Source organism: Salmo trutta, chromosome 17, assembly GCF_901001165.1.
Source record: "Salmo trutta chromosome 17, fSalTru1.1, whole genome shotgun sequence".
NCBI lineage: Eukaryota > Metazoa > Chordata > Actinopteri > Salmoniformes > Salmonidae > Salmo > Salmo trutta.
In genome coordinates this window covers 25,107,513-25,134,620 of record NC_042973.1, presented here as the reverse complement: position 1 = coordinate 25,134,620, position 27,108 = coordinate 25,107,513, and the positions used below count along the sequence as shown (strand labels likewise).

The 27,108-nt window shown below is 43.6% G+C and overlaps 1 protein-coding gene and 1 pseudogene across 2 annotated transcripts in view; both read right to left on the bottom strand.

Annotated features, from left to right (window-relative positions):
* LOC115151337 (transmembrane protein 189-like) overlaps positions 1–16,846 on the bottom strand; it is a 30,979-nt pseudogene extending 14,133 nt beyond the window's left edge.
* A 7,020-nt stretch (positions 16,847–23,866) lies between these two features.
* LOC115151921 (zinc finger protein 423) overlaps positions 23,867–27,108 on the bottom strand; it is a 145,993-nt gene continuing 142,751 nt past the window's right edge. For both annotated transcript variants that reach the window (XM_029696273.1, XM_029696274.1), the window contains one exon: positions 23,867–24,670. In XM_029696273.1, the coding sequence (XP_029552133.1) occupies positions 24,641–24,670 (30 nt within the window). In that variant the 3' untranslated portion in view covers positions 23,867–24,640. The remainder of the gene's footprint in view (positions 24,671–27,108) is intronic.

Here is a 27,108-nt window from a genome sequence, read left to right as displayed (position 1 = left end):
AGCGGAAAGAGAGACGGTGGGCCGGACATGGGCGGGCGGGAGGACCACCGTGTCGCCACTCTGCCCCAGCAGGCACAGAGCCGATTAGAGGGCTAGTGAATAATTCAGCAGGCTACGGAGCGGTGCGGAGCTGCTTAAGTTAGAGCCAGCCACTACTGTACTGTACTGTACTGTACCTCATCACCACATCCACTGAGACTAGCCTGATCCCCTCTGCTTCCCCCTCTCCTTCTCACTCTACCTCTCAATTCTGATTTCCCTTCTTTTCTTTCTTTTAACCTTTGTATCTCTCTGTCCATATCTCTTTCTCTCCTCCCTATTCAGCTCTTCTTCTTTTTTTCTTTCTATCTCCCTTTCTGCAGATGCAAGGCGTCATGTGCCACAGTGAAGTCAAGCCATCTGAAAGTTTAATGACATTAGATTTTTCCAACGGAGTAGATTGGAGGGCCAGGAGGTTATGGGGTATTGATGAAAGTTTTAATAGGGTCTCTCAGGCCCAACTAAAGCAAGTTAACCAACCATTCCAATACACCTCCCTCTCATAAGACATAGAACTGGTCCTCAATCATCACAGGAGAGTTCACACACAACCCTTCACCTGTGTACTGCCGCCCTCATCTCTCACACAGCACCTGTTTATACTGTACTAGCCTAGCCATGTAGTGTTGATTGAGGAGACTGGAGTGCTCTTAGCTGTTATGAGCTGCTTTAAATGAAACGGATTAATCAAGTGAGAAGCATCCAGGTGTGTATGCTCTGTTTGGCAGCGAGGCCAGGTGTGCTGTGGCCAGCTGTGGAGGACAGGTGTGGGGCAGCAGAGGCTCCTGCAGAGGAATGACCTCAGAGACTGACAGGCCTCTACCACTTAGCGACTGTCTGACTTCACTTCTTACTAGCCACTGATACAAACACACTCTGGAATGCTAACGAAAATCCTTTCAAAGGTCTGTAATTCTTGCAGAATGTGATTCAAAATGTAAGAGATGCTACCTTTTATCAAGGGGGGGGGTAACCTAATAATACAGAACATAAATCACTGAGTACCTCCTTGATTGCAGTGACCCATGAAAACTCTACGTAACAGAAACTTTGGCCTCAGACTATGTTTAGACATAGCATTTACAGCAAGGTTAACTGTTACACCATCGTTTTGTTGTCTCCACACTAAATATGACACCATTTCTACCACTCTGTCAAAACACAGGAGAGACAGACACCAGAGATTCACTACACAAAAATTCACTCTCAAGCACACTTTCATACCAACACAAGCAATCACACACCCCCTAACTACACACACACACAAACACACACACACACACACACAGGGTTGCGCAGTGGGGCCGCTGTCAGGTGATCTGCGTCAGTCCTTGGATCCTCCTGCTCCCTGGTGAGAGGAGAAACTAGGCCAGGCCTCGACAGAGCAACTGCGCGCAGCCAGAAACACAGTCCCCCTGTCCATAGGACCAGAGTGGTGTGCTCATTAATACAGTCCTGACAACAACACGCTCCCTGGCAACCCCTCTACCATCGCTCACACCAGCAGCCCCCGACTCTGCACGCTCGCATGGAATTAACCTGGGAGGGGCGGAAGATGAGGAAAAGGGGGGTGCTAATAGGCTGAAATTAATCAACGACGCCTGATTCGGCGCAGAGGGACGGCGCCAGCGCCAAACAACACCCTGTGAATGCTAATGGCCTTCTCCTCTCTCCCTCGCTCCATCTCACCCGTTTACCTCCCGCTCTGTTTTACAGTGCAGCAACAGAACGGGCCCCATCTCTCCTGCCATAGTGACGCATCACACAGACATAGGAAGTGATTTCTAAGCATCTCAACTCAAGGAATCTTGCACTATGAGTAGCTTGTGACATGGATCTCTGTGCAATGATGTTTTGGGAGATACATGAACCAGGAAACCAGGTTTGATATAATTCTTCCTGATACGTGGGTCTAATTGAGTGTGGTTGGGATCTGCCTCTTCCAGGAAAGGCCCTCCGATTACATGGCCTAGTCTACTGTACAGATGCCTTCAGTTAATCTGCAAGCATGTACCATGCCGTTGTGTGAATATTGTGCAGAGCCCGAATTACTTGTCAAAGTAGTTAACATCTTGCTTGTCCTGTGTAAGTCATAGTCCTGTGTAAATAGATTCATGATTTGCATGCTTTATGTACAGCACTTCAAAGCTTGCCCAGTATTCCGCCTCTATCTGGTCTGGACAAAAGGATATTTTCTTCCCTCTCGCCTGACCGTGTTGTCCCAAACGCTGAAGCCTTGTGTTCTCAGAACAGAGTCCCTTTGAAAGACAGCCTCTCACCTCCTCCAGAGTCACAGACAAAAACTAACTGACACACCCAGAATGGCTGCCTTTCACAGCACAAAGACAGAATCTGTGGTGCCAACATATCATGACAGCATCATTCTCTCTCTCTCCCTATCTCTCCCACACACACACACACACACACACACACACACACACACACACACACACACAAGCACACATGCACACACACACACAGACACAAACGCAAACATGCACACACACGCACACACACGCACACACACGCACACACAAACGCAAGTTCGCACATACACATTCACAATACAATTACAAACATTTATTCATAGTAATTACTAAAACATTACACATACAATAGTGTAGATAGATGCATAATTCTCTTTATGAATAGACACCTCTCTGCTATTCTTTCTTGCTCTCTGTCTCTCTGTCCCTTGGCCAGTTCTCTGTAGGCCTATCTTCAGATGGGACTTTGGGAGGGGTGGAGGGGGATGTAGTAAAAGTGGGTCACATGCTTAGAGTGGGAGAGACTGAGAGAAGCAGAGAAAGAGAAAAAGAGTGAGGTAGAATTCCCCTGATCAGGACCAACAGATCAGTCACAGGCCTCGTTCCTTTCATCTGTTCTCAGTGGACGTCTGATCCTGGGACACGAAACACACACACACACACACACACACACACACACACACACACACACACACACACACACACACACACACACACACACACACACACACACACACACACACACACACCACATACACGAACGCACAACACACCAGACACACACACACACACACACACAAACACACAACATACACTCACACAAACACACACACACACACACATATACACACACACACACACATACACGCACCACATACACACACTAAGCACCAAACACAGAGAATCCAATCCTGCCAGACAAACTTAATACATACATTACCCCATGGACAGAACTGCAACAAAGAAATGAATGGGACAAATGAGACAGATTCAATGACTGCACACCAACACAATGGAACGAAACCAATGAATGAAACAAACACCAATGAACGAACATACACGTGCACACGCACACACACATACACACGGCCGAAGTGAGCGGTATCTAGGCCTGGCTCCAGGCTCCATCCTCTTTCCCCCATGGACATGGAGAGAAAGGAGGATGGACAGATCCCGTTGTGTGTGGGGGATGTCGACAGATCCTGATGAGGGCCGCAGATGAGTAGGATGCCCGAGAGATACAATACCATGTAGCACACACACACACACACACACACACACACACACACACACACACACACACACACACACACACACACACACACACACACACACACACACACAAACACAGACAGTACACACACACAGTACACAGACACACACCGTACACACACACACACACACACACACACACAGTACAGACACACACGCACACACACACAGTACACGCGCACAGACACACACACACACACACACACACACACACACAGTACACACAAACACAGACAGTACACACACACACACAGTACAGACACACACGCACACGCACACACACACTCACAGTACACACGCACACACAGTACACACACACACAGTACACTTACACACATACGCACACAAACACAAACACAGACAGTACACACACACAGTACACACAATACACAGACACACACACACACACACACACACAGTACACACATAAACACAGACAGTACACACACACACACACAGTACACACACACACACACACAGTGCACACACAGTACACACGCACATACATTCATATTGCTAAATGGAAAGTGTGCTCTATACTATTTTCAGATCGTTTGGCTCTGGATGAGAGGAATTTGAAAATAATTCTCTATTGCTCCTCACTTGAACGATGAGCTCTATAGAGAAGGTCTTTAAGACTGCATTTACATTAACTCAATTCTATGAGTTATCTGAGTAGACTGAGCTAAAGAATTCTAACATTCCCAACCCATTTCCAAGTTCAGCTGCATACTGATTGAGTTACTCCTGGGGAGGGAAATATTCTATTTAATAACAGTAATTAGACCAGTTTCCCACTGCCTCCATCCTTACTATAGCAAAGTCACCAGACGATACAGAGGACCGAAGGAGAGTTCTATCAAATATTAATAACAGGCTTTGCCCTAATGTATTTGGCAGAACCTGTGTGTGTGTGTGTGTGTGTGTGTGTGTGTGTGTGTGTGTGTGTGTGTGTGTGTGTGTGTGTGTGTGTGTGTGTGTGTGTGTGTGTGTGTTTGCGACTGTGCATTCAGCCTAATGTATTTAGCTGCCCTGGTGTGTGTATAATTGAGGAGCTCAGCAGGGGCAATGGCAGGTAGCCTATTTCTTATCCTCTTTGCTCTCTCTCTCTCGCTCTCTCGCTCTCTCGCTCTCTCTCTCACTCTCTCTCTGCTTATATATTCCTGTCTCTCGGCCTCCCTCTATCTCTCCCACCACAAGTCCACTTGGCTTTTATAGCAGCCAGTGCACATGCAGGAAGGCGTGTGTAGTCAGGTTTACAGTAGCACACAGCCTCTAACAAATGGCCTGGTCTTGTTTAATGCATGTCTCCTGTCTTCTTCCGACTGCCTGAAACCGTTGGTCCACAGGCCCGGGCTGGCCCAGGCCGTCCCGGGTCAGACACAGAGTTCGGGTGAGTCACGGCCAGCGGACTGAAATCCACTTTCATGACCTTGCGGTCAGGAGTCCAGAGCCATTCGACACCTGGGGTGGGGTCAGCCTGACAGTGTGTCTGGTGAGGGGCTTCAATAATTCAGCAGCTCTGCCAGAGTAAAGCAGGTTCATCTCTCTAATGGAGGTGATGGAGGTGGAGGGAGGAGCTCCGGGTGAGGATGAGCTCTGCTCACAGACAGGGGGCAGCACTGGGCTAGTGGGCTCTGCCTCATTCAGTCTGCGGTTCTACATGGCTGGGCTGGGTAAGGTTCTGTGATGCTGGGCTGGGCTGAACTGGGCTGTGGTAGGACGGTGTTAAATTATGTGTTGCTATGGAGGTGTGCTACAGTAGGCCATTGTAAGATTCTGTGTCGCTGGGTTGAGCTAGATCAGTGTAAAGTTCTGTGTTTCTGGGCTGGGCCGGTGTTTGAGTGTAAGGTTCTGTATTGCTGGGCTGGGTTGGACTAGTGTAAGGTCCTGTGTTCCTGGGCTGGGTTGGGTTGGGCTAGTGTAAGGTTCTGTATTGCTGGGCTGGGTTGGGCTAGTGTAAGGTTCTGTGTTCCTGGGCTGGACAGGGTTGGGCTAGTGTAAGGTTCTGTATTGCTGGGCTGGGTTGCGCTAGTGTAAGGTTCTGTGTTCCTGGGCTGGACAGGGTTGGGCTAGTGTAAGGTTCTGTATTGCTGGGCTGGGTTGGGCTAGTGTAAGGTTCTGTGTTCCTGGGCTGGACAGAGTTGGGCTAGTGTAAGGTTCTGTATTGCTGGGCTGGGTTGGGTTGGGCTAGTGTAAGGTTCTGTGTTCCTGGGCTGGACAGGGTTGGGCTAGTGTAAGGTTCTGTATTTCTGGGCTGGACTGGGTTGGGCTTGTGTAAGGTTCTGTGTGTCAGGTTGGCAGGGTGCTAGGTTCAGTCAGACTGACGTGGGAGGGCAGTGTCTGGTGTAATGCCGTAGAGCAGCCTGTGAGTTGTGACTCCTGAGCTGCAACACAAACCCATGGCCCTGTGCCAGCTGAGGAGAGGCACTGGATAACAGACTCTCTGTCCTCACCCTCCACAGCTCTATACTACACTACCTCTCTTTTTCTGTCTCACAGCTGTCTATAAGTTTTAAGTCCATGTATTTTTTTTATAAAGGTTTATAATAAGTGTGCATGTACTTCTCTAATAGAGCTCTTCGCTACTGTAGAAAGAGCTCTTGTATTTTATCTTTTTGAAATCCAAGTCACCTCAGGTCACCTTCATAAATCCTTGATGAGAGATATTTCTGATGTTGTTTTGGTAACAAAGTCAAGACCAGACTTGTTATGAAAATGGTCTGTTGACCATAAGACTACTTTTCTTCACTGTCTCGGGCCGGCTGGACCTTCCTCCAATGTCCAGAGGTCAACTGCATGCTGACAAGCTGTCCTCCAGGACAGTAAGCTGATATGAGATTTACTCACCTTTACAGAAGGTCAGTTCAGAGATAGCTACGTGGTTAATGCACTTAATGTGTCCATCTAACAAACTGCTTCTAACTGTCTGTTACACTAAAACATGGGAGGGATAAGAATAGGTAGGTATACATAAAACAAGACTTTTGTCTCAATGTATTGAGTGTCTGTTTGACATAATTGAGCACTAAATATAGACAATCTACATGAGTGGATGACTGAATAAAACCATGGTGATACCCACTCATGAGGTTGACTGTGTTAGTAATCCCAGAATGACCAACAGCTGTCCTAACCCCATCAGTCCCGAGACCCCAGTAAAAATCTGCTTTTCATTTATCGGGCTTTCGTTTATCCGCATGTCCATCCCTTATATTTAGCCTCACAATGAAGTGTTCGGATATTCCATTTTCTTTTCCGGACAACCAGGGATACAAGTAGAACACAAAACTAGTTGACATAAACAGTTGCGTTCATGAGTTTTATTGACAAACGTCAATAAGAAAAGACGGTCCGCCAAAGCACAAACGTGATCAAAATGAATGTATATGAATGCTGTAAGTACAGAAATGGTTCGCTCAGTGCGACAGGAATATCCAACTAGTCAGTGACAACTGTGGAGTTTGTGACAGAAACAATGTGAGCTTATTACAGTATTATGATATTTCCTATGATCTTCTATGTAGAACAACCCTTTACCTAACGACTCTTGTGTAGCTCGTGAGGTCATAGAGCAAAACATGCGTCTCAGCTTTATATAGATAGCTTTTAATAGTTTGTAGCTTTTTGTATAAAAAAAACTCACCCTTGTCTCACAAACACCACTCTAGCTCAGCCCCAGTTAATCACACAGACTAATCTACAGATGCAGAAGGAATAGACGAATCCAATGGTACAACCCAGAAGTCTGTAGCTCAAACACATTATGTTTCAAAGGGGTTAGAAGTCCAAAACCCACCACTGTTACGGTGGGACTCATTGGGCTAATCATGTGAACCTGACTCAATCCATTGTGTAACTGCAGAGCAGCCTTCTGTTTTTTTTAATTGTTTATTGAACCTTTATTTAACTAGGCAAGTCAGTTAAGAACAAATTCTTATTTTACGATGACAGCCTACCCCGGCTAAACACTCCCCTAATCCGGACGACGCTCAGCCAATTGTGCGCCGCCCTATGGGACTCCCGATCACGGCCGGTTGTGATACAGCCCAGGATCGAACCAGGGTCTGTAGTGACACCTCTAGCATTGAAATGCAGTGCGTTAGACCGCTGCCCCACTCGGGAGCCCGTGTGAAATATGTGCAGTGGCTAGTTGGTCAGTCTATCTGATGGTAACCACACCTTTAGTATCTAGAAATGGAAGAAGGTGAATAAGTGGAACAGGAACAGGCCTGAGACGTGGACAAGGGAAAAGATTACTATCACAGTCTAGACCACTTACAGCCGGGAAACTAGATCTTGAGGGGGAGAATTACATGCTAACGGCTCAGATTTTTCATTTAAAATGTATGCCAAACAAAAAACATTGATTTCAAAGTTTAACATACCATAAAACTCGATGTACAATTACAACTTTTAACAATTTACATGGACATTTGTTCAAAAACACATTTACTGGAAGAACTGTGCAGATGCAAGGCTTAGTAACAGAATTTCAGTAAAATCTCTCTCAGTTTTTTATGTCCAAGTTTTACAAAAACTCTTAAATATCTGCTCTGAATTAAGATTCAGTGATGTGTGCAGAAAGAACGGGGTATCAGCGTCACGTTCGTCAAAATGAGTACACCAAGGCGCAGCGTGCGTAGAGTTCCACATGTTTTAATAAATGAAACTCACCAAAAACAATACAGAACAAACAAAACGTGACCTAAATGCAGTGTACACAGGCACTACACAAACGCAAGATCCCACAATCACAGGTGGGAAAAAGGGCTGCCTAAGTATGATCCCCAATCACAGACAACGATAAACAGCTGCCTCTGATTGGGAACCATACTAGGCCAACAAAGAAATAGAAACGTAGATATGCCCACCCAAGTCACACCATGACCTAACAAAATAGAGAATTAAAAAGGCTCTCTAAGGTCAGAGCGTGACAATCAGCTATGACATGACACCTTGAGTTTTAAAACATCTATTTTGGTTATTGGATTTACACCCTGTAAGCCTGAATCAAATTAGAATAAAAATGTGTCTGTTTTTTTACAGTATCCAATTACAGTCTTGTCTCATCGCTGCAACTCCAGTACAGACTCTGGAAAAGGTCGAGAGCCATGCATCCTCCAAAACACAACCCAAGCCGCACTGCTTCTTAACACAATGCCCACTTAACCCCAGAAGCCAGCCACACCAATGTGTCAGAGGAAACACTGTACATGGGGCACCCAACCCACCACAGAAGTCACTAGTGCACAATGGGACAGGGAGATCCCTGCCAACCAAACCCTCCCCTAACCCAGACAATGCTGGGCCAATTGTGCACCACCCCATGTGTCTCCTGGTCACAGCCAGCTGCAACAGAGCCTGGATTTGAACCCAGAAACTCTAGTGGCACAGCTACAATAGCATCACAATTCAGTGCCTTAGACCACTGCACCACTCAGGAGGCCCTAAAATGCATCCGTTTAAGTTAGAGATATCTTTTTCTGCATTGGATGCGTCTCAATCCACCACATCCGACGATATCACATTTCCGCATATGTGGTGAAAGGTGACAGAACTAGAGCGATGTTTGTCAGAACATGAGACATCCCGAAAATCGGTCTTTTCACAAAACGTTCTGTAGCGTTTGAACGGTTTGGCTGACAAACTAATTTGAGATGAGACTCTCACGAACACGATGGTGTTCTCCGTTTTGCTCTACGACCCCCACAAGCATCTTGGGACTCTTCTGAATTCAGTACAGCCGATCTGCCAACTTCTGTTTGGGCTACCAGTTGAAAACATTTATGGAAGTATATGGAGACTGTTTAGTGCCAAAAATAAGAGGTTATATATACTGAACAAAAATATAAACACAACATGTAAAGTGTTGGTCCCATGTTTCATGAGCTGAAATAAAATATCTCAGAAATGTTCCATAAGCACAAGAAGCTTATTTCGCTCAGATTTTTTGCACACATTTGTTTACATCCCTTTTGGTGAGCATTTCTCTATTGCCAAGATAATCTATCCACCTGACAGCTGTGGCATATTAAGAATCTGATTAAACAGAATGATCATTACACAGGTGCACCTTGTACTGGGGATAATAAAAGGCCACTCTAAAATGTACAGTTTTGTCACACAACACAATGCCACAGATGTCTCAAGTTTTGAGGGAGTGTGTAATTGACATGCTAACTGCTGGAATTTCCACCAGAGCTGTTGCCAGATAACAACCGCAGACCACGTGTTTGGAGTCGTATGGGCGAGTGGTTTGCTGATGTCAATGTTGTGAACAGAGTGCCCCATGGTGGCGGTGGGGTTATGGTAATTTTATCGATGGCAATTTGAATGTACAGAAATACCGTGACGAGATTCTGAGGCCCATTGTGAGGCCCATTTTTATTTAAGGTATCTGTGACCAACAGATGCATATCTGTATCCCCAGTCATGTGAAATCCATAGAATAGGGCCTAATGAGTTGATTTCAATTTATTGATTTCCATATATGAACTGCCTCACCAGAAGTATATGGACACCTGCTCATTGAACATCTCATTTCAAAATCATGGGCATTAATATGGAGTTGGTCCCCCCTTTACTGCTCTAACAGCCTCCACTCTTCTGGGAAGGCTTTCCGCTAGATGTTGGAACATTGATGCGGGGACATGCTTCCCTTCATCCACAAGAGCATTAGTGAGGTCGGGCACTGAAGTTGGGCGATTAGGCCTGGTTTGCAGTCGTTATTCCAATTCATCCCAAAGGTGTTCGATGAGGTTGAGGTCAGGGCTCTGTGCTGGCCAGTCAAGGTCTTCCACACTGATCTCGACAAACCATTTCTGTATGGGCCTCATTTAGTGCATGTCATGCTGAAACAGGAAAGGGCCTTCCCCAAACTGTTGCCAGGAAGTTGGAAGCACAGAATCATCTAGAATGTCATTGTATGCTGTAGCGTTAAGATTTTCCTTCACTGGAACTAAGGGGTCTAGCCCGAACCATGAAAAACAGCCCCAGACCATTATTCCTCCTCCACCAAACTTTACATTTGGCACTATGCAATCAGGCAGGTAGCGTTCTCCTGGCATCCACCAAACCCAGATTGGTCTGTCGGACTGCCAGATGGTGAAGCGTGATTCATCACTCCAGAGAATGCATTTCCACTGCTCAAGAGTCCACGTACTTGTTTATATAAACTGTGTGCACAATTATTAGGCAAGTGAGTATTCTGATCTTATCATTGTTTCTATTCACATTTTCGAATTGCAAACCATATAAACTTGAATGCTTATTGGATTTACTCTTTTTCAGGTGATATGTATTTGTGTAATGAGGGAGGGTGTGGGGAAAGTGAATAACACTTTATATCAAGGTGTGCATAATTATTAGGCAGCCTCATTACCTCAGGTAAAATGGGCCAAAAAAGAAATTTAACTGACACTGAAAAGCCAAAAATGTAAAATGCCTTTCAGATGGATGCGACACTCTTTAAATAGCTAAACTATTGAGGTGTGACCACCGGACATTCAAACGTTTTGTTGCGAATAGTCAACTGGGGCGCAAAAAACACATGGGGAAGAAAAGGTGCAAATGAACTGCAAAAGACTTGAGAAGAATTAAATGTCAAACTACCAGGAACCCATTATCCTCCAGTGCCACCGTATTCCAGAACTGCAACCTACCTGGAGTGTTCAGAAGTACAAGGTGTCAAGTGCTCAGAGACATGGCCAAGGTCAAAAAGACTGAAACAAGACCACCACTGAATAAGATTCACAAGTTGAAGTGTCAAGATTGGGCAAAGAAAAACCTGAAGACAGATTTTTCAAAGGTTTTATGGACAGATGAAATGAAAGTGACTCTTGATGGACCAAATGGATGGGCCCGTGGCTGGATCAGTAATGGACACAGGGCACCACTTTGAGTCAGGTGCCAGCAAGGTGAAGGAGGGGTACTGGTATGGGCTGCTATCATTGAGGATGAGGTAGTTGGACCTTTTCGGGTTGAAGATGGACTGAAACTCAACTCCCGAACCTACTGCCAGTTTCTGGAAGATTCTTTAGTCAAACAGTGTTACAGGAAGAAGTCCACAGCATTCTAGAAGGCCATGATCTTTATGCAGGACAATGCTCCATCACATGCATCCAAGTACTCCACTGCTTGGCTAGCCAGCAAGGGCCTCAAAGATGCCTGAATAATGACCTGGCCCCCTTCCTCACCTGACTTAAATCCTATTGAGAACTTGTGGGCCTTTCTCAGACGTGAGATTTACAGTGATGGAAGACAATACACCTTTTTGAACAGCATTTGGGAGGCTGTGGTTGCTGCTTCAGCGAAAATTGATCGTGGCCAAAAAGGCCAAAAATGTTATATAATTGTCATTTTGTGTTACTTGTCTGTTACAGTTACTCTAAAAATTGAGAATAAACAAGTGAGTTGAGAGAAATTATTTTTGTAATTTAGTTGCCTAATAATTCTGCACACTAATAGTTGCCTAATAATTCTGCACACTTATATATTTGTTAAACATTCAGGTTTGAGGTTCAATAACATTTTGGATTGACTGAGAGCATTGTGTTTGTTCAACAATAAAATGAATCCCGAGGAACACAATTTGCCTAATAATTGTGCATGCAGTGTATAGTGTAGGACAGACACTTCAGAACAAACTTCCTTTCGATTTTTTGGGGGGACTATCTGTTGTTCTATGTAGTGCATCTGTTATTCAATGCATTTGTATGAGCTAATAGCAGTAAGGCCCAAAATATTTTTTTAATATATTTTTTCATACTTCAAGAGGTCTTAAAACTCAAAATCAAATAGCTAAATTATCCTTGGTATGACCTTAAAACAATTCCATATAGCTTAGACAGGGCTTACACTGTTATGGGAGCTCTGCCCCCAAACAAGACCAAATGTATTTGGTCCGGACCAAATCTGAACCAATCATAGACGTCTATGTTTCACAAGTTTGGGCATCAAATTACAGCACAGTAGAGCTCAGTAGAGTAGAGTTCAGTACAGTACAGCAGAGTACAGTAATGTAGAGTACAGTACGGTAGAGTATAGTTCAGTACAGTAGTGTACAGTACAGTACATTTCAGTACAATCATCTTTATTTAATATTGATTAATTGTTGACTGTTACAGATGATGCACCGTTTTTATATAGCTGATACCAAGATTGCTTAGTCAGTCATCTCTAACCTTCCCATAAGCCACCTTGGTTATCTACACAGGATGGTCTTTTACTTAGTTTCCCAGATGCCAGGAAGATGAGACAATGAGGCATTGTTCTCAACTCTTCCAGGCTCTCTCTATCTCGAGTCACACACACCACATCTTGTCTATAGAATGCTAGCTTTTAGGTTTTATCACCAACACAAATCAATTGTCAGCTTCAAGCTATCTCTAGTAGAACCCATGTCCTCAACACCTAGACTAGCTGCAGGGTGCTAGAGTGGAGACCATAAAACACAGCATTAGCAGGACAGAAATATCTTACTGTTCGTTAAGTCAATAATTGTTACATATCCAACAAATAAGGTTGAATACATAATGTTTCCCTCACAATAGTGCAGTACAGAGTAGAATATAGTACATTATAGTTGACTCAACTCTAGTGTGCTCTTCTGGGCCTCCCGAGTGGTGCAGCGGTCTAAGGCACTGATTGGTGCTAGAGGTGTCACTACAGATCCAGGTTTGATCCTGGGCTGTGTCACAGCCGGCTGTGACCAGCAGACTTATGAAGCGGCGCACAATTGGCCCAGTGTCATCTGGGTTAGGAGAGGGTTTGGCCAACTGGGATGTCCTTGTCCCATCATGCTCTAGCAACTCCTTGTGGTGGCCAGGCGCATGCACACTGGCTTTGGTCGCCAGCTGTACAGCGTTTCCTCTGACACATTGGTGTGGCTGGCTTCCTGGTTAAGCAAACAGTGTGTCAAGAAGCAGTGTGGCTTGGTGGGGTCGTGTTTTGGAGGATGCATGGCTCTCGACCTTCGCCTCTCCCGAATCCGGATGGGACAAGACTGTAACTACCAATTGAGGAAAAAAAGGAGTAATAAATAATAAACAAAAAACCTCTATTGTACTGAACTATACTCCTCTTTACTGTACTGTGTGAACCCAACTGTGGGTTCTGACGGAATTTCGAGTTTTAACCACCTAATAATGAATCAATAAATTTGATATCAGTAAAACCACTATAATTATTTGATAGGTCTATTTTTTAAGATTGAAAGTTGGTGAAAAATGCCCTAATTTCCATTCATATATAGACTCTTAGCTTTCATTTAACACCCAATTGAACATGTTCCTATGAATTTCACATGTTGGTGCTCATTGGTCCTTTTACATGGAAATGACCAGGAATAATGTGAGAACACACACACATACACTTGAAGGCAGTGCCCTTGTGTCCAGACCAAGATGGCTGGAGAAAGTAATCAGGAAAACAGAAATGATACGAAAATCCTGTTTACTTACTGGAGAATCCGTAAAGTGGGAGAAAAAGCTCAAAGAGCAGTCAGCCGTGCATGACAAACAGACAAATGGCAGAGAGATACGTCCAGCTGTTTGCCTGTCCTGGGGTTGCTGTAATGAGCCTTAGCCTCCATTGAGCCGACCAAAGAATCATCAGTCCCTTCCTGTCGCTAAGCCTCAACATGTCCACAAACACAGCCCTCTCATTCTGACCACTTTTCGCCTATACCTCAACACATCTGCTAGGTCTACTGCCATGGACCACAAACCTCAGACATACCTCTCCTCCTACTGTCCCAGTCTCTCTCTCACTCTGGAACACTGTATATGGCTCACTCACCCACCCAACCATTGAGTGACTTGGATAATTGATTTATTATTTATTTTTATTTAACTAGGCAAGTCAGTTAAGAACAAATACTTATTTACAATGACGGCCTACCCCAGCCAAACCCGGACAACGCTGGGCCAATTGTGCGCTGCCCTATGGGACTCCCAATCACAGCTGGTTGTGATACTTAACTGACTTGCCTAGTTAAATAAAAATAAATAATAAATCAATTATCCAAGTCACTCAATGGTTGGGTGGGTGAGTGAGCCATATACAGTGTTCCAGAGTGAGAGAGAGACTGGGACAGTAGGAGGAGAGGTATGTCTGAGGTTTGTGGTCCATGGCAGTAGACCTAGCAGATGTGTTGAGGTATAGGCGAAAAGTGGTCAGAATGAGAGGGCTGTGTTTGTGGACATGTTGAGGCTTAGCGACAGGAAGGGACTGATGATTCTTTGGTCGGCTCAATGGAGGCTAAGGCTCATTACAGCAACCCCAGGACAGGCAAACAGCTGGACGTATCTCTCTGCCATTTGTCTGTTTGTCATGCACGGCTGACTGCTCTTTGAGCTTTTTCTCCCACTTTACGGATTCTCCAGTAAGTAAACAGGATTTTCGTATCATTTCTGTTTTCCTGATTACTTTCTCCAGCCATCTTGGTCTGGACACAAGGGCACTGCCTTCAAGTGTATGTGTGTGTGTCCGGGGGTATCATCGGATGGGGCCACAGTGTCTTCTGATCCCTCCTGTCTCAGCCTCCAGTATTTATGCTGCAGTAGTTTATGTGTCGGGGGGCTAGGGTCAGTCTGTTACATCTGGAGTATTCTCTTGTCTTATCCAGTGTCCTGTGTGAATGTAAATATGCTCTCTCTAATTCTCTCTTTCTTTCTTTCTTTCTTTCTCTCGGAGGACCTGAGCCCTAGGACTACCTGGCATGATGACTCCTTGCTGTCCCCAGTCCACCTGGCCATGCTGCTGCTCCAGTTTCAACTGTTCTGCCTGCGGCTACGGAACCCTGACCTGTTCACCGGACGTGCTTGTTGCACCCTCGACAATTACTATGATTATTATTATTTGACCATGCTGGTCATTTACGAACATTTTAACATCTTGACCATGTTCTGTTATAATATCCACCCGGCACAGCCAGAAGAGGACTGGCCACCCCTCATAGCCTGGTTCCTCTCTAGGTTTCTTCCTAGGTTTTTGGCCTTTCTCAGGAGTTTTTCCTAGGGAGTTTTTCCCAGCCACCGTGCTTCTTTCACATGCATTGCTTGCTGTTTGGGGTTTTAGGCTGGGTTTCTGTACAGCACTTTGAGATTTCAGCTGATGTACGAAGGGCTATATAAATAAATTTGATTTGATTTTGATTTGATACCGCTTGGAATTGAACTAGAGTCTGTAGTGACTCCTCTAGCACTGAGATGCAGTGCCTTAGAGCGCTGCGCCACTTGGGAGCCTGGAGCCCAAATCTCTGGATCCTAAATGCATGGACAATCCTCTGAATAATTATTCATAATCATGGACTCAAAGAGTCAAACATGCAACTCTGGTTTTACAAGATCATGTCCCTTTCATCACTGTGCTGTAACAGTAACACCAGTCTACCCTGAGACCTGTCAGTCCATTAACGCTACAGATGGATACAGTATTAATGGGGGATTGGAGATGGCCTTGCATTTTCTTTAGGCCCGACGTGAAGCTGGTTCTCAGTTTATAACTCATCTCTTACTCTGCTTAGTATAGAAATGTGAGACAGCATTACTGAGAGAGGGAAGTGGAAATCTATTAGTGTGTGATATTAGACCACACATTGGCCTGGGAGTAACAAACAACCACATCTCAGTACCCTACATCATTGCAGGTGTTCACAAGAACATTGATTCCATTCCATGATATCCTTTAGTTTAAAAATAACTTGCATTAATTACTACATTAACTTATTAACCATGCACTCATCACTCCATCCCTCTATACACACTTATACAGTACAGTAATTAATAATATTTGCCAGTAGCAGCAGCATATGTCTACAATACTTTGTGTATTGCTTGACAATAGACAAACACACTCAGGAAAATGGCTGGCTATTCCTTCTATGACAAAAAGGTATTACCCTTTTACCCAATACTTAAACATTGTTATGGCTAGGCTACTTCATCTGTACAATAACAGGTATTTATGTCATCCCTCACAGCCTATTACAGCTTTGGTGCATCATCAGTAGCTAGGTGCACGTGGTCAGTTGACAGTCCTAATCTTAGTGAGGTTTTGTGTCTACTCAGCTCATTGTCTTACCAGGAGAGTACAGTTTGGCAAGTTGTTGGGCCCCGGGGCGTGCTGCGGTCCCCAGAGAGACCCCATGCTGCGGGCAGCCCCGCAGTGCTCATCCTGTTAGGATCCTCTTCTTCCATAGACCGATGTTGGATCTCTCTCTCTGACAGTAGTACTGCTGCTTCCAACTCAAACCTCCCTTCCATTCCCCCGGTTTCAACTAAAATGCTTAAATCATGTTTTTTTGTTGTTGTTGTTTTTGAACAAAGCCAGTTATTTGATTGCTAGGGAATGTTTATGTCAGTGTGGTGGAGTGATGCTTTCGGCACCGGAGCTAACCAATAAAACCCGGAACTACGCCTCTGACACACAGACCTATACAACGGCAGCTACTGCTTTCGTTTCGTCAGATTGATCCAACTGTTTATTTCATTCTTCAAAGGCAACAAACAGCATAGTGTTTCTATAAATATCATACAACTGGCGAGTTTTAGAGTGACGCTTTCATGTTCTGCTAATTATTAAAACTAGTTTTTTAAAGCCGATTTATGCTTGATCTGGCCCGGAGGCTCTGTACAGAGGGTGTGACTCAATTGCGGAGCCTCTGGAGGCTTGCATAGGCCAAATCAAGCTCCATACCGCATCGCTTTGCACCTCTCAAATGTTGTAGCAATGTGGAGGGCTCCTTATAGAACTCGTTAGCTTGTGGACCTAAAACATGGAAAGGAGTTACCTCTGGTTCGTTAAACCATCCCTATGGAAAAAATGAATTGGGAATGAATAGGGTTTTGGAATAAACCCTGAAAATAAGGTCTGAGGTTAACGCAGGCTTAGGAGATCTTATATGTTTTGTTCTATGAGATAATATCAGTCATTTAGTATGTGTCACGGTTGTCGTAGGATGAAGCGGACCAAAGTGCAGTGATTATCGTTCCACATATTTTATTGAACTGTGAAACTATGCAATACATACAAAATACAAACACAATCTCCCACAAACCCAGGTGGGAAAAACACCTACTTAAGTATGATCTCCAATTAGAGACAACGATGACCAGCTGCCTCTAATTGGAGATCATCTCAAACAAAACCCAACATAGAAATACAAAAACTAGAACATAATAACATAGAAAATCTAAACTAGAAAAAAAAACTGTCACGCCCTGACCTACAGTGAGGGAAAAAAGTATTTGATCCCCTGCTGATTTTGTACGTTTGCCCACTGACAAAGAAATTACCAGTCTAGAATTTTAATGGTAGGTTTATTTGAACAGTGAGAGACAGAATAACAACAAAAAAATCCAGAAAAAAGCATGTCAAAAATGTTATAAATTGATTTGCATTTTAATGAGGGAAATAAGTATTTGACCCCTCTGCAAAACATGACTTAGTACTTGGTGGCAAAACCCTTGTTGGCAATCACAGAGGTCAGACATTTCTTGTAGTTGGCCACCAGGTTTGCACACATCTCAGGAGGGATTTTGTCCCACTCCTCTTTGCAGATCTTCTCCAAGTTATTAAGGTTTTGAGGCTGACATTTGGAAACTCGAACCTTCAGCTCCCTCCACAGATTTTCTATGGGATTAAGGTCTGGAGACTGTCTAGGCCACTCCAGGACCTTAATGTGCTTCTTCTTGAGCCACTCCTTTGTTTCCTTGGCCGTGTGTTTTGGGTTATTGTCATGCTGGAATACCCATCCACGACCCATTTTCAATGCCCTGGCTGAGGGAAGGTTCTCACCCAGGTTCTCGCCCCGTCCATCGTCCCTTTGATGCGGTGAAGTTGTCCTGTCCCCTTAGCAGAAAAACACCCCCAAAGCATAATGTTTCCACCTCCATGTTTGACGGTGGGGATGGTGTTCTTGGGGTCATAGGCAGCATTCCTCCTCCTCCAAACACGGCGAGTTGAGATGATGCCAAAGAGCTCCATTTTGGTCTCATCTGACCACAACACTTTCACCCAGTTGTCCTCTGAATCATTCAGATGTTCATTGGCAAACTTCAGACGGGCATGTATATGTGCTTTCTTGAGCAGGGGGACCTTGCGGGCGCTGCAGGATTTCAGTCCTTCACGGCATAGTGTGTTACCAATTGTTTTCTTGGTGACTATGGTCCCAGCTGCCTTGAGATCATTGACAAGATCCTCCCGTGTAGTTCTGGGCTGATTCCTCACCGTTCTCATGATCATTGCAACTCCACGAGGGGAGATCTTGCATGGAGCCCCAGGCCGAGAGAGATTGTGAGATTCGAGGGAGATTCTTTTGTGTTTCTTCCATTTGCGAATAATCGCACCAACTGTTGTCACCTTCTCACCAAGCTGCTTGGCGATGGTCTTGTAGCCCATTCCAGCCTTGTGTAGGTCTACAATCTTGTCCCTGACGTCCTTGGAGAGCTTTTTGGTCTTGGCCATGGTGGAGAGTTTGGAATCTGATTGATTGATTGCTTCTGTGGACAGGTGTCTTTTATACAGGTAACAAACTGAGATTAGGAGCACTCCCTTTAAGAGTGTGCTCCTAATCTCAGCTCGTTACCTGTATAAAAGACACCTGGGAGCCAGAAATCTTTCTGATTGAGAGGGGGTCAAATACTTATTTCCCTCATTAAAATGCAAATCAATTTATAACATTTTTGACATGCGTTTCGCTGGATTTTTTTGTTGTTATTCTGTCTCTCACTGTTCAACTAAACCTACCATTAAAATTATAGACTGATAATTTCTTTGTCAGTGGGAAAACGTACAAAATCAGCAGGGAATCAAATACTTTTTTCCCTCACTGTACTCTACCATAGAAATTAACAGCTTTCTATGGTCAGGACGTGACAATATGACCTTTATGAATTATGAAGACTATATGTGTTTCATGTGTTTTTTATTATTACATGCTTCAAAATTCACCAAAAGTGAAGTTAGCTGATACCTCATAGATCAAAGCGTATAACATGTCCTAAGCCTGTGTTTACCCCACAACATATTTTCAGCGTTTATCCAAAACCTTAACAAAAATGCTATTTATTTTCTCCATGGGCTATGTCCAATGAACAATGGCGGAGTTATTGCCTACAAAAATATGCCATTACTATTTCTCTCCACAGCTCCGTATAGCTCAGCATTGACATGATTGGTTGATGGTAGGTGGGGTGGTATGTCTTGTATAAACACAAACTCACTTCCTTGACAACTTCCTTCACAACAGCTCTGTTCTGCTCTGCAAAGTGCAAGAAGCCGGAATGCCCTGACTTCTGCAGAGGTTGCGTCACAGTAAATTCTGTACGGCCAATACAGGACCGGACTGACCATAAATCATCTTTTAGCCTCTGCCAAGTTCCCAACAACTAGATGTTCCGGTTTTCAGGGGAAATGGAACGATAGCCTGTGATGCGACTTCCGCTTTTGGACATTAACAAGGTGACACACCATCTTAACACTTCCTCCACATTTACTGGATTGGTTGAACAGTGCAGAAGATAATCTCCCCCCAAAGTATTTTTTTCTTCTCATCAAGACCAATATGTAGGGGTTCTAGTTTCTAAGGTTTCTTTTACTCCTGCTATTTTAGGTTACTCCTTGCTTGACAGTTCGTAGGGAGAGTCAACAGTTCTTATATTAAAAAAGGTCTAAAACAAAACAGTAGCTAATATTGTTTATGGAAACTACTTAAATAGGTAGAACAAATATAATGTCTTTCCTCTGAGAATGACAAAACCACTGCCATAAATACCTGGCATCAGAGCGAACGCCTCTGAGTATCTAGATCTCACACTTTCCTGTCCTTTAACACTTTGAAAATGCTGCTGTAAAATATTGAGGATCCCTAACGTCCTGGCGCGTCAGTGTGCCATGGTTTGAGCTGATACACGCTGTGGTGCGATGCCATTGACGCGCTCTCACCCGCTGGCACAGATCCAACAGTGCGGGACAAAAACAAGACCTGTTGCTATTTCAGAAACTTTAATGATTCAAATTTGACACTGTATAGTCTCTATTTCTTTACATAGCTTATTCAATTAAATTGTATGCCACGTTTTTAAAGCAAAGCTGGTTGGAATGGTTAGTAGACTATTCTTCTTTCCTGTAACCTTAATACACTGATGATTCCTCTCCTCAGCATCTGGCTTTCTCATGCAGAATTGTTGAAATGCAATGTTACAAATTTTATATTGTTTCCTTAATTTCAATATCTCAATTTCTCACTTAGGTTTAATGAACAAAAAGGACAACATGATAGCGATAACTTTCTGTTGGCTAATTCTGACAAAGTGACAAAAAATTGCCTAAATCAGAGATGGGCAACTTGTGGCCCGCTACCCCCTTTTGTAGGCCCATGGATCAATCCCCCCACCCACACCAAAACAAAAGAACTCAGTTGGGGTCTCAGTTTAAGAGAGTTACAATAATAGAATACACAAGGTGAAGTTTTGAAATGTGGTTGTGCATCAGCGCTTTTTCTTTTGTTATGTCAGTCACTGACAGTCACTCAATTAGCCCATGTCAGCTACATGCTTTTCGATTGGTAAGTTAGTCTAGCGGCCAACAATATTTTCGCTTAGGGCCCCCAAACGGCTAGGGGTATGGATGTGGGTACACAGACCCACAAGCCACTGCGGCCCTTTATGATGAGTTCTGATTTTTTGTGGCCCCCACCCCCATCAAAGTTGCCCATCCCTGGCCTAAATATTGTTTCCAATTGCACCGGTTGTGTGTGCTGGCAGGAGCCCCAATGTCTTCTGCTGACCTCTCAGGGCCCAATGAACCGTACCATCACGCAGTCCATCAAATATTATTACGCATAGGCCGATTGTTTATAACCTGCTATAACCATTGCATTGTCTTTATGATACATATTTTCTAACATCTACCAAATATACATTCTGATTATAATTAATTTTGGGCTCAAAATATAGCCTTTTGAATTGTAAAACGAAAATAGTAAATTATTAAAACATTTCCCTTAATTTCTCAAGGAAAGTTGGACAATATTAAAAGATACACACGCACTTGTCAGTTGTAGCCTAGTTAAAATAAGTAATATGGCAAGTTGACTCTCGCCCATAAACGGAGAAGTTCAACTGCTCCCAGGGCACTGTGGTATGTCAATGCGTTCCGATGACTGATTTCTGGGAACGGTACCGACCTTCTGTCCAGAAGAACCATGAGATTCAACGGCTGAACCAGCTGCTTAAACACATGGATGCAATTAAAGCAGAAGGCCGTATGGTCATCAAACCAATAGTCTATTATTGATAGAGAGGAGAGGTTTATATGGCTGTTTTTAGATGATGTGAAAGTATATTTCGCTCGGTTATATATAGTATAATCCAGATGTCAATGTCATATATTGAAACTAAGTTTGTCTGATATGATAAACAATAAATGTTGTAGGATATAGGGAAATATGATATTACATGTATTATAGATAAGTCCATTCAATCATCAGTGAATGATTTGTGGAGTAAATATTTTTATCCTGCTATACTAGGCATTTCGTTTCCACTTTCAGATTATAAATGTTTTATAAATAGTATATACATTGTTGCAGTTATATAAATTATATTAGGCCCTACATAATTATCTAAAAGTGGGGGGAAAAATCATAAACAAGATCCACAATCAGTTTATGATCATGTCCCCAAACATCTCTTTTCCCTAAATGTTCTGAGTAACAGAAGTCCTGTCTTTGCATATTACATTTCATAGATGTGTTATGATCAATTTTCATATAGAAAAATATCTCCCCTGAAGAGTCACTGATGCAGCCTGATCTCATAGACTAGACGTAACATTGTAAATATAAATCCAAGACACTAAAATTAGGATGATATGTTATATGTTAATTCAGGCAAAACAAAAGTAGGGTGGTTGGTCGGGGTGGATGGGTAGGCATGTTAGCAACGCAAATGTTGCGTGTTTGAATCTCATCACGAACAACTTTTGCATTTTAGCTAATTAGCAAATTTGAAACTACTTACTACTTTTGAGCTACTCTGCAACAACTTTGCATGTTAGCTAACCTTAACCCCTAGCTAACTTTAGCATTAGCCACCTAGCAAACATTAGCCACAACAAATTGGATTTTGTAACATATCATACATTTAGCAAATTCATAAAGTATTGTACGAATTGCAATTCATAACATATCGTACAAATTGTAATTTGTGACATATCATACGTATTGGCTAAGCTACCTGGGGTGGCAGGTAGCCTAATGGTTAGAGCGTTGGGCCAGTAACCGAAAGGTTGCTAGATCAAATCCCAGAACTGCCAAGGTAAAAATCAGTTGTTCTCCCCCTGAACAAGGTAGTTAACCCACTGTTCCTAGGCAGTCATTGTGAATTAGAATTTGTTCTCAACAGAATTGCCTAGTTAAATAAAGGTTACAAAAAAAATCTAATTTGCAACATACATAAAATGGACAGATATCCACAAATGAATACATAACATATCTAACTAATTGGAGTGGTTTAGGTTTACTATGTTATGTCTGGACAAGTGAAGGGATGCAAAATGCTACTGACATTTTTCAGGTGGGGAGAGAGGGTGGAGGCGGCTTCTCTTGAAGCACTGGGCATCTTATGACATGCATTATCTGAATTAGGCCCAGAGAATTATACCTAAGGAGGAATGGCTTCTATGGAGGAACTTTAATTGTCTGAGCTTCTGAGAATTGACTTAACATTGGACCAAAGAAGCACTAGAATTAAAAACACATCTTACCTTTTTGTAGTTAATAAAACCTATGTGAACTATAATATCCTTAGCTAGCATTTAAAAAGTTAATTCATTCTTCTCTAATAAAAACAAATATAAAAATTATAAATTGCTCCCAATTTCTGAATGATGCTTGTATCGTCTTCAGTAGGCTACAGTAACTTACGCTTCGGAGGGGGAGGGGCAGGTAGCCTACACACACGCACTGGCAAAGATTTCCATCTGGCAGGCAGACGCTGGAATATATGTTTCTGAGTGACAGAGTGAGGGATTGCATAGCAGTCAGTTATTAACCGGTTCCCATGCTTTTAAAATAATGGAACAGTAAAGACCTCTTTTGTTCCCGGTTCTGATTCTGTTCCTCTAATATTTTCATTATTTTATGGTTTTCAGGTCTGTTCCCTGAAGCAGTTTCAACCCCTGGCTTACATTGAAAGCTGCTGTAGTGAAGGTATGTTATTCTCTCCTGGTTGCCACTGGTTTTCATTAGAAAAACAAGACTCACACCACACACACACACATTCCTTTTCTTCATGATTTATTAGCATTTTTTTGACTGTACTAGTTATTGCAATCTGGTTAATTCACATTTAAAAAGCAGACATCATCCAGTTGCACTGAAATTGATGATATTCATTTTTACAATAACCATTAGGTCCATAGACTGGAAAATCCAATCAAACCATTATGTTTTTCTTAACTTTATTTTGTTTGTCTTTTTATTTTGTAATTACAAAAAAGAAAATATATAACAATAATGATAAAAAGGAGGAAAACTCAGAAATATTACGACTGGCAAACAATCACAACACAGCACGAGTACCTATTTACTGCAAGAAAAAAAAGGTACAATAATGAAAGAGTAAAAACATATGCAAAAAAAATGGAAAAGAATTGGCACCTATGAAGTTTGATACAAGAAGCAACAGAGGACAAGGTAAATGATGCATTTCTAGAGACTAAAATCAGAGACTGAGGGCATTTCTTTTTTTGTACAATTTTTTCTTTTGTTAAAAAAAAACGCACAACCAGGTAGCAGGGACGATAAAAAATACTGCACGTACAATACCTTTTCTCTCCATCTCCTTTTTTATATCCTTTTCTTTTTTAATAGCATATCCCATTAATATTCATTCCCCACTGCTCGTAATAGCTGTGCCTGGTGGCGGAATCGTTAGAGTTTTACATGTGAGTAGCAAATGACACTTTGATTGGCTGTGATGTTGAAATGGTCCTCCCCCACCGGGCCTGGGTCGGGGTTCTGGGCTGAGCCAGGAGTCCTGCCGGGCCCAGTCTCACTGCGCGTGCTGGCTCAGTGTGTGGTTCTGGAAGGGAAGAGAGGAGAACACATGAGGAGAGAAATAATAAGCTACGTGCCCACACCTCCAAGCCCCCACAGCCACCTACCCCACCATCCCTACACCTCTCTTTATACACAACAGTCATGTCTGTCTGTCCATCGGAGGACCCCAGCCTCCTGTAACACGGACTACCTGCTCTACCCACACACACCCATTATATATCATATATCGAGCTGCAGATAAACCCAAACGTCATATTATATTCATTGTGTCTTTGCTTTGCGGTCTTCCTTATCCATGGCAATATGAAACAATGATTTGTTTATTCAGATTTATGAGGCTCGCATCCCTTTTGATATTCTTATAAATATTTGAAAACACCATATCAATACCTTATGAGGCCCACATTCCAACAGCACTTGAGCGCAACACATGAATTCCTAATAACGCACAAAACACCTTTATCAAAATTACATCCACGACACCACCATCAACAACTGCAGGAGCCTGGTTTCTCTGCACACCTCAACCAGAGGGTATATAACTTCAGACCAGATAGATGTGAAGAGTTAAACTATCAATCACAGCAGATATGGGGCTCCCAGAGGCCTGTGTGTTAGGGAGATTTCTGGTAGGCTGGCTGGTTCGTCTGCGCTCTCCCCGGGACCATAAACCCAATTCCCAGGGAAAGCTCAGCAATCATCCCCCTCTTCCCACTAAAAGCTGCTTTCCAAGATTAATCTCTCACAGATAGGCCCATGTTTCTGTGCACCACTATGAAAAAAGAAAAAGGGGAAAAATCGGAAGGATTAAACATGGTTTTCCGTTGATAAATACTTATTCTTTGGGCCTTATCTTGGTGCGCATATTTTGCACACGACTGTTGGCAGAGCCAGGCTGCACTAGTTCAGCAGAGAAGGCCAAGCGCCCGGGTCTTAAAGCCCTAGACTGGCTGATTGCAGCCATTCAGGGACAGTCTTTCTTTTCCTCTTTCTGTCTCTCGCTCATTCTCTCCATCTCCCTCTTTTCCTGCACCCCTCCCCCGCGTATGTGACTGGGAACGAGCACAGAGGGCTCTTCAGCGAGGAGCCGTCTCTCACTGGGAGCCACTGACCCCATTATGAGAGCAAACCACTTCTCTCTCTCTCTGTTCCACGACACCTGCAGTTCTACACCCCTCCAGCAGAGGTCAGGATTGGCTCTCCATCTGCCTGCTTCTCCTGTTACTCAGGCCTAAGCAGACAAAAGCAGAGCTCCAGCCAGAACGGAGGCAGAACATTTTTACACAAAACAGAATATTAGATCTTGATTTCATCATCATCATGTATAGGCACATGTCAGTTTCATGTGTGCTTGCTTTGAGTCAACTGTCTCCTTATGTGACAGAAAATAGCATTTGTGGGACGTAGCCTTGCCCCATCTTTGTGCATGAATGTGTTTGTGTGTGTCTGCGTGTATGTGTGTGTTAGAGAGGGAGAGAGAGAGGGAGTGTGTGTGCGTGCATGTTTTCCCCCAGGTTTCCAGGGTTTTGTTGGTGTGTATTGATTTGCAGAAAGAGGGGATTGAGAGGCAGTGGCTGCTCCCTGAGTCCCTGGGGTCCTGGGTTACACCAGCACTGCAGCGGCCTGATGGAAACAGCACAGATAGGGGGAGGAGAGGAGAGGAGGAGCCGCACAAACACCCTCACCTACACTGCTGCACATTCCACAGGATGGATACACCGTTTCCCATACAACTCAAACTAGAAGAGAACCCACATACACACACACACAAACACTCACACTAGAGCCTGCAATACTGGGTTGGTGTAATGGAAAAGTAGCTCTTGTTAAATGTGTTAATCAGTGTGAACACACACAGACAGTCATACACACTGTGATGCTAGTCTCAGCTCTCTTCATTTCAGAGCGTCGTCAGGGGCTGGGGTATTGATCAAGCCGTAGGCGATCGATGGTGCGAATGGTGTGTGTCTCTGAATCTGATAATGACTCTCAGTGTGACATCAGTCCTATGTAGCTGTAATTGATATATTCTCCAGGATGAGGAGATCGAGGGCTCTGCTCTCACTCTTTAAGCAGGGGGAGACTGGAGACTGAGACCACAAACACACCCTGTCATCGGCCAGAGAACACACACTTCACCCCAATACCTGACAAACACCATTACATCCCTACAACCTGAAGAACTAGCAAAGAGTTGATCCTGAAACAACCTCCTCCTCCCATCAGACTGCACAACATCAATGGCAAACAACTTCACATTACAAATATCTACATAGCAAACATCACATTTCAACTCCCTCACTGCCAAGACAAAGACATCAAGTCGACAAGATAACCACTGTACTAACAAAGGTAGAACATCACTGACAGTGTTAGTCCTTTGTATTGTACCATCAAACTAAACGGATAGAGCATGCTTGCATGTCACAGTGTAGCAGGGGGACACTGTGTGATGGATGG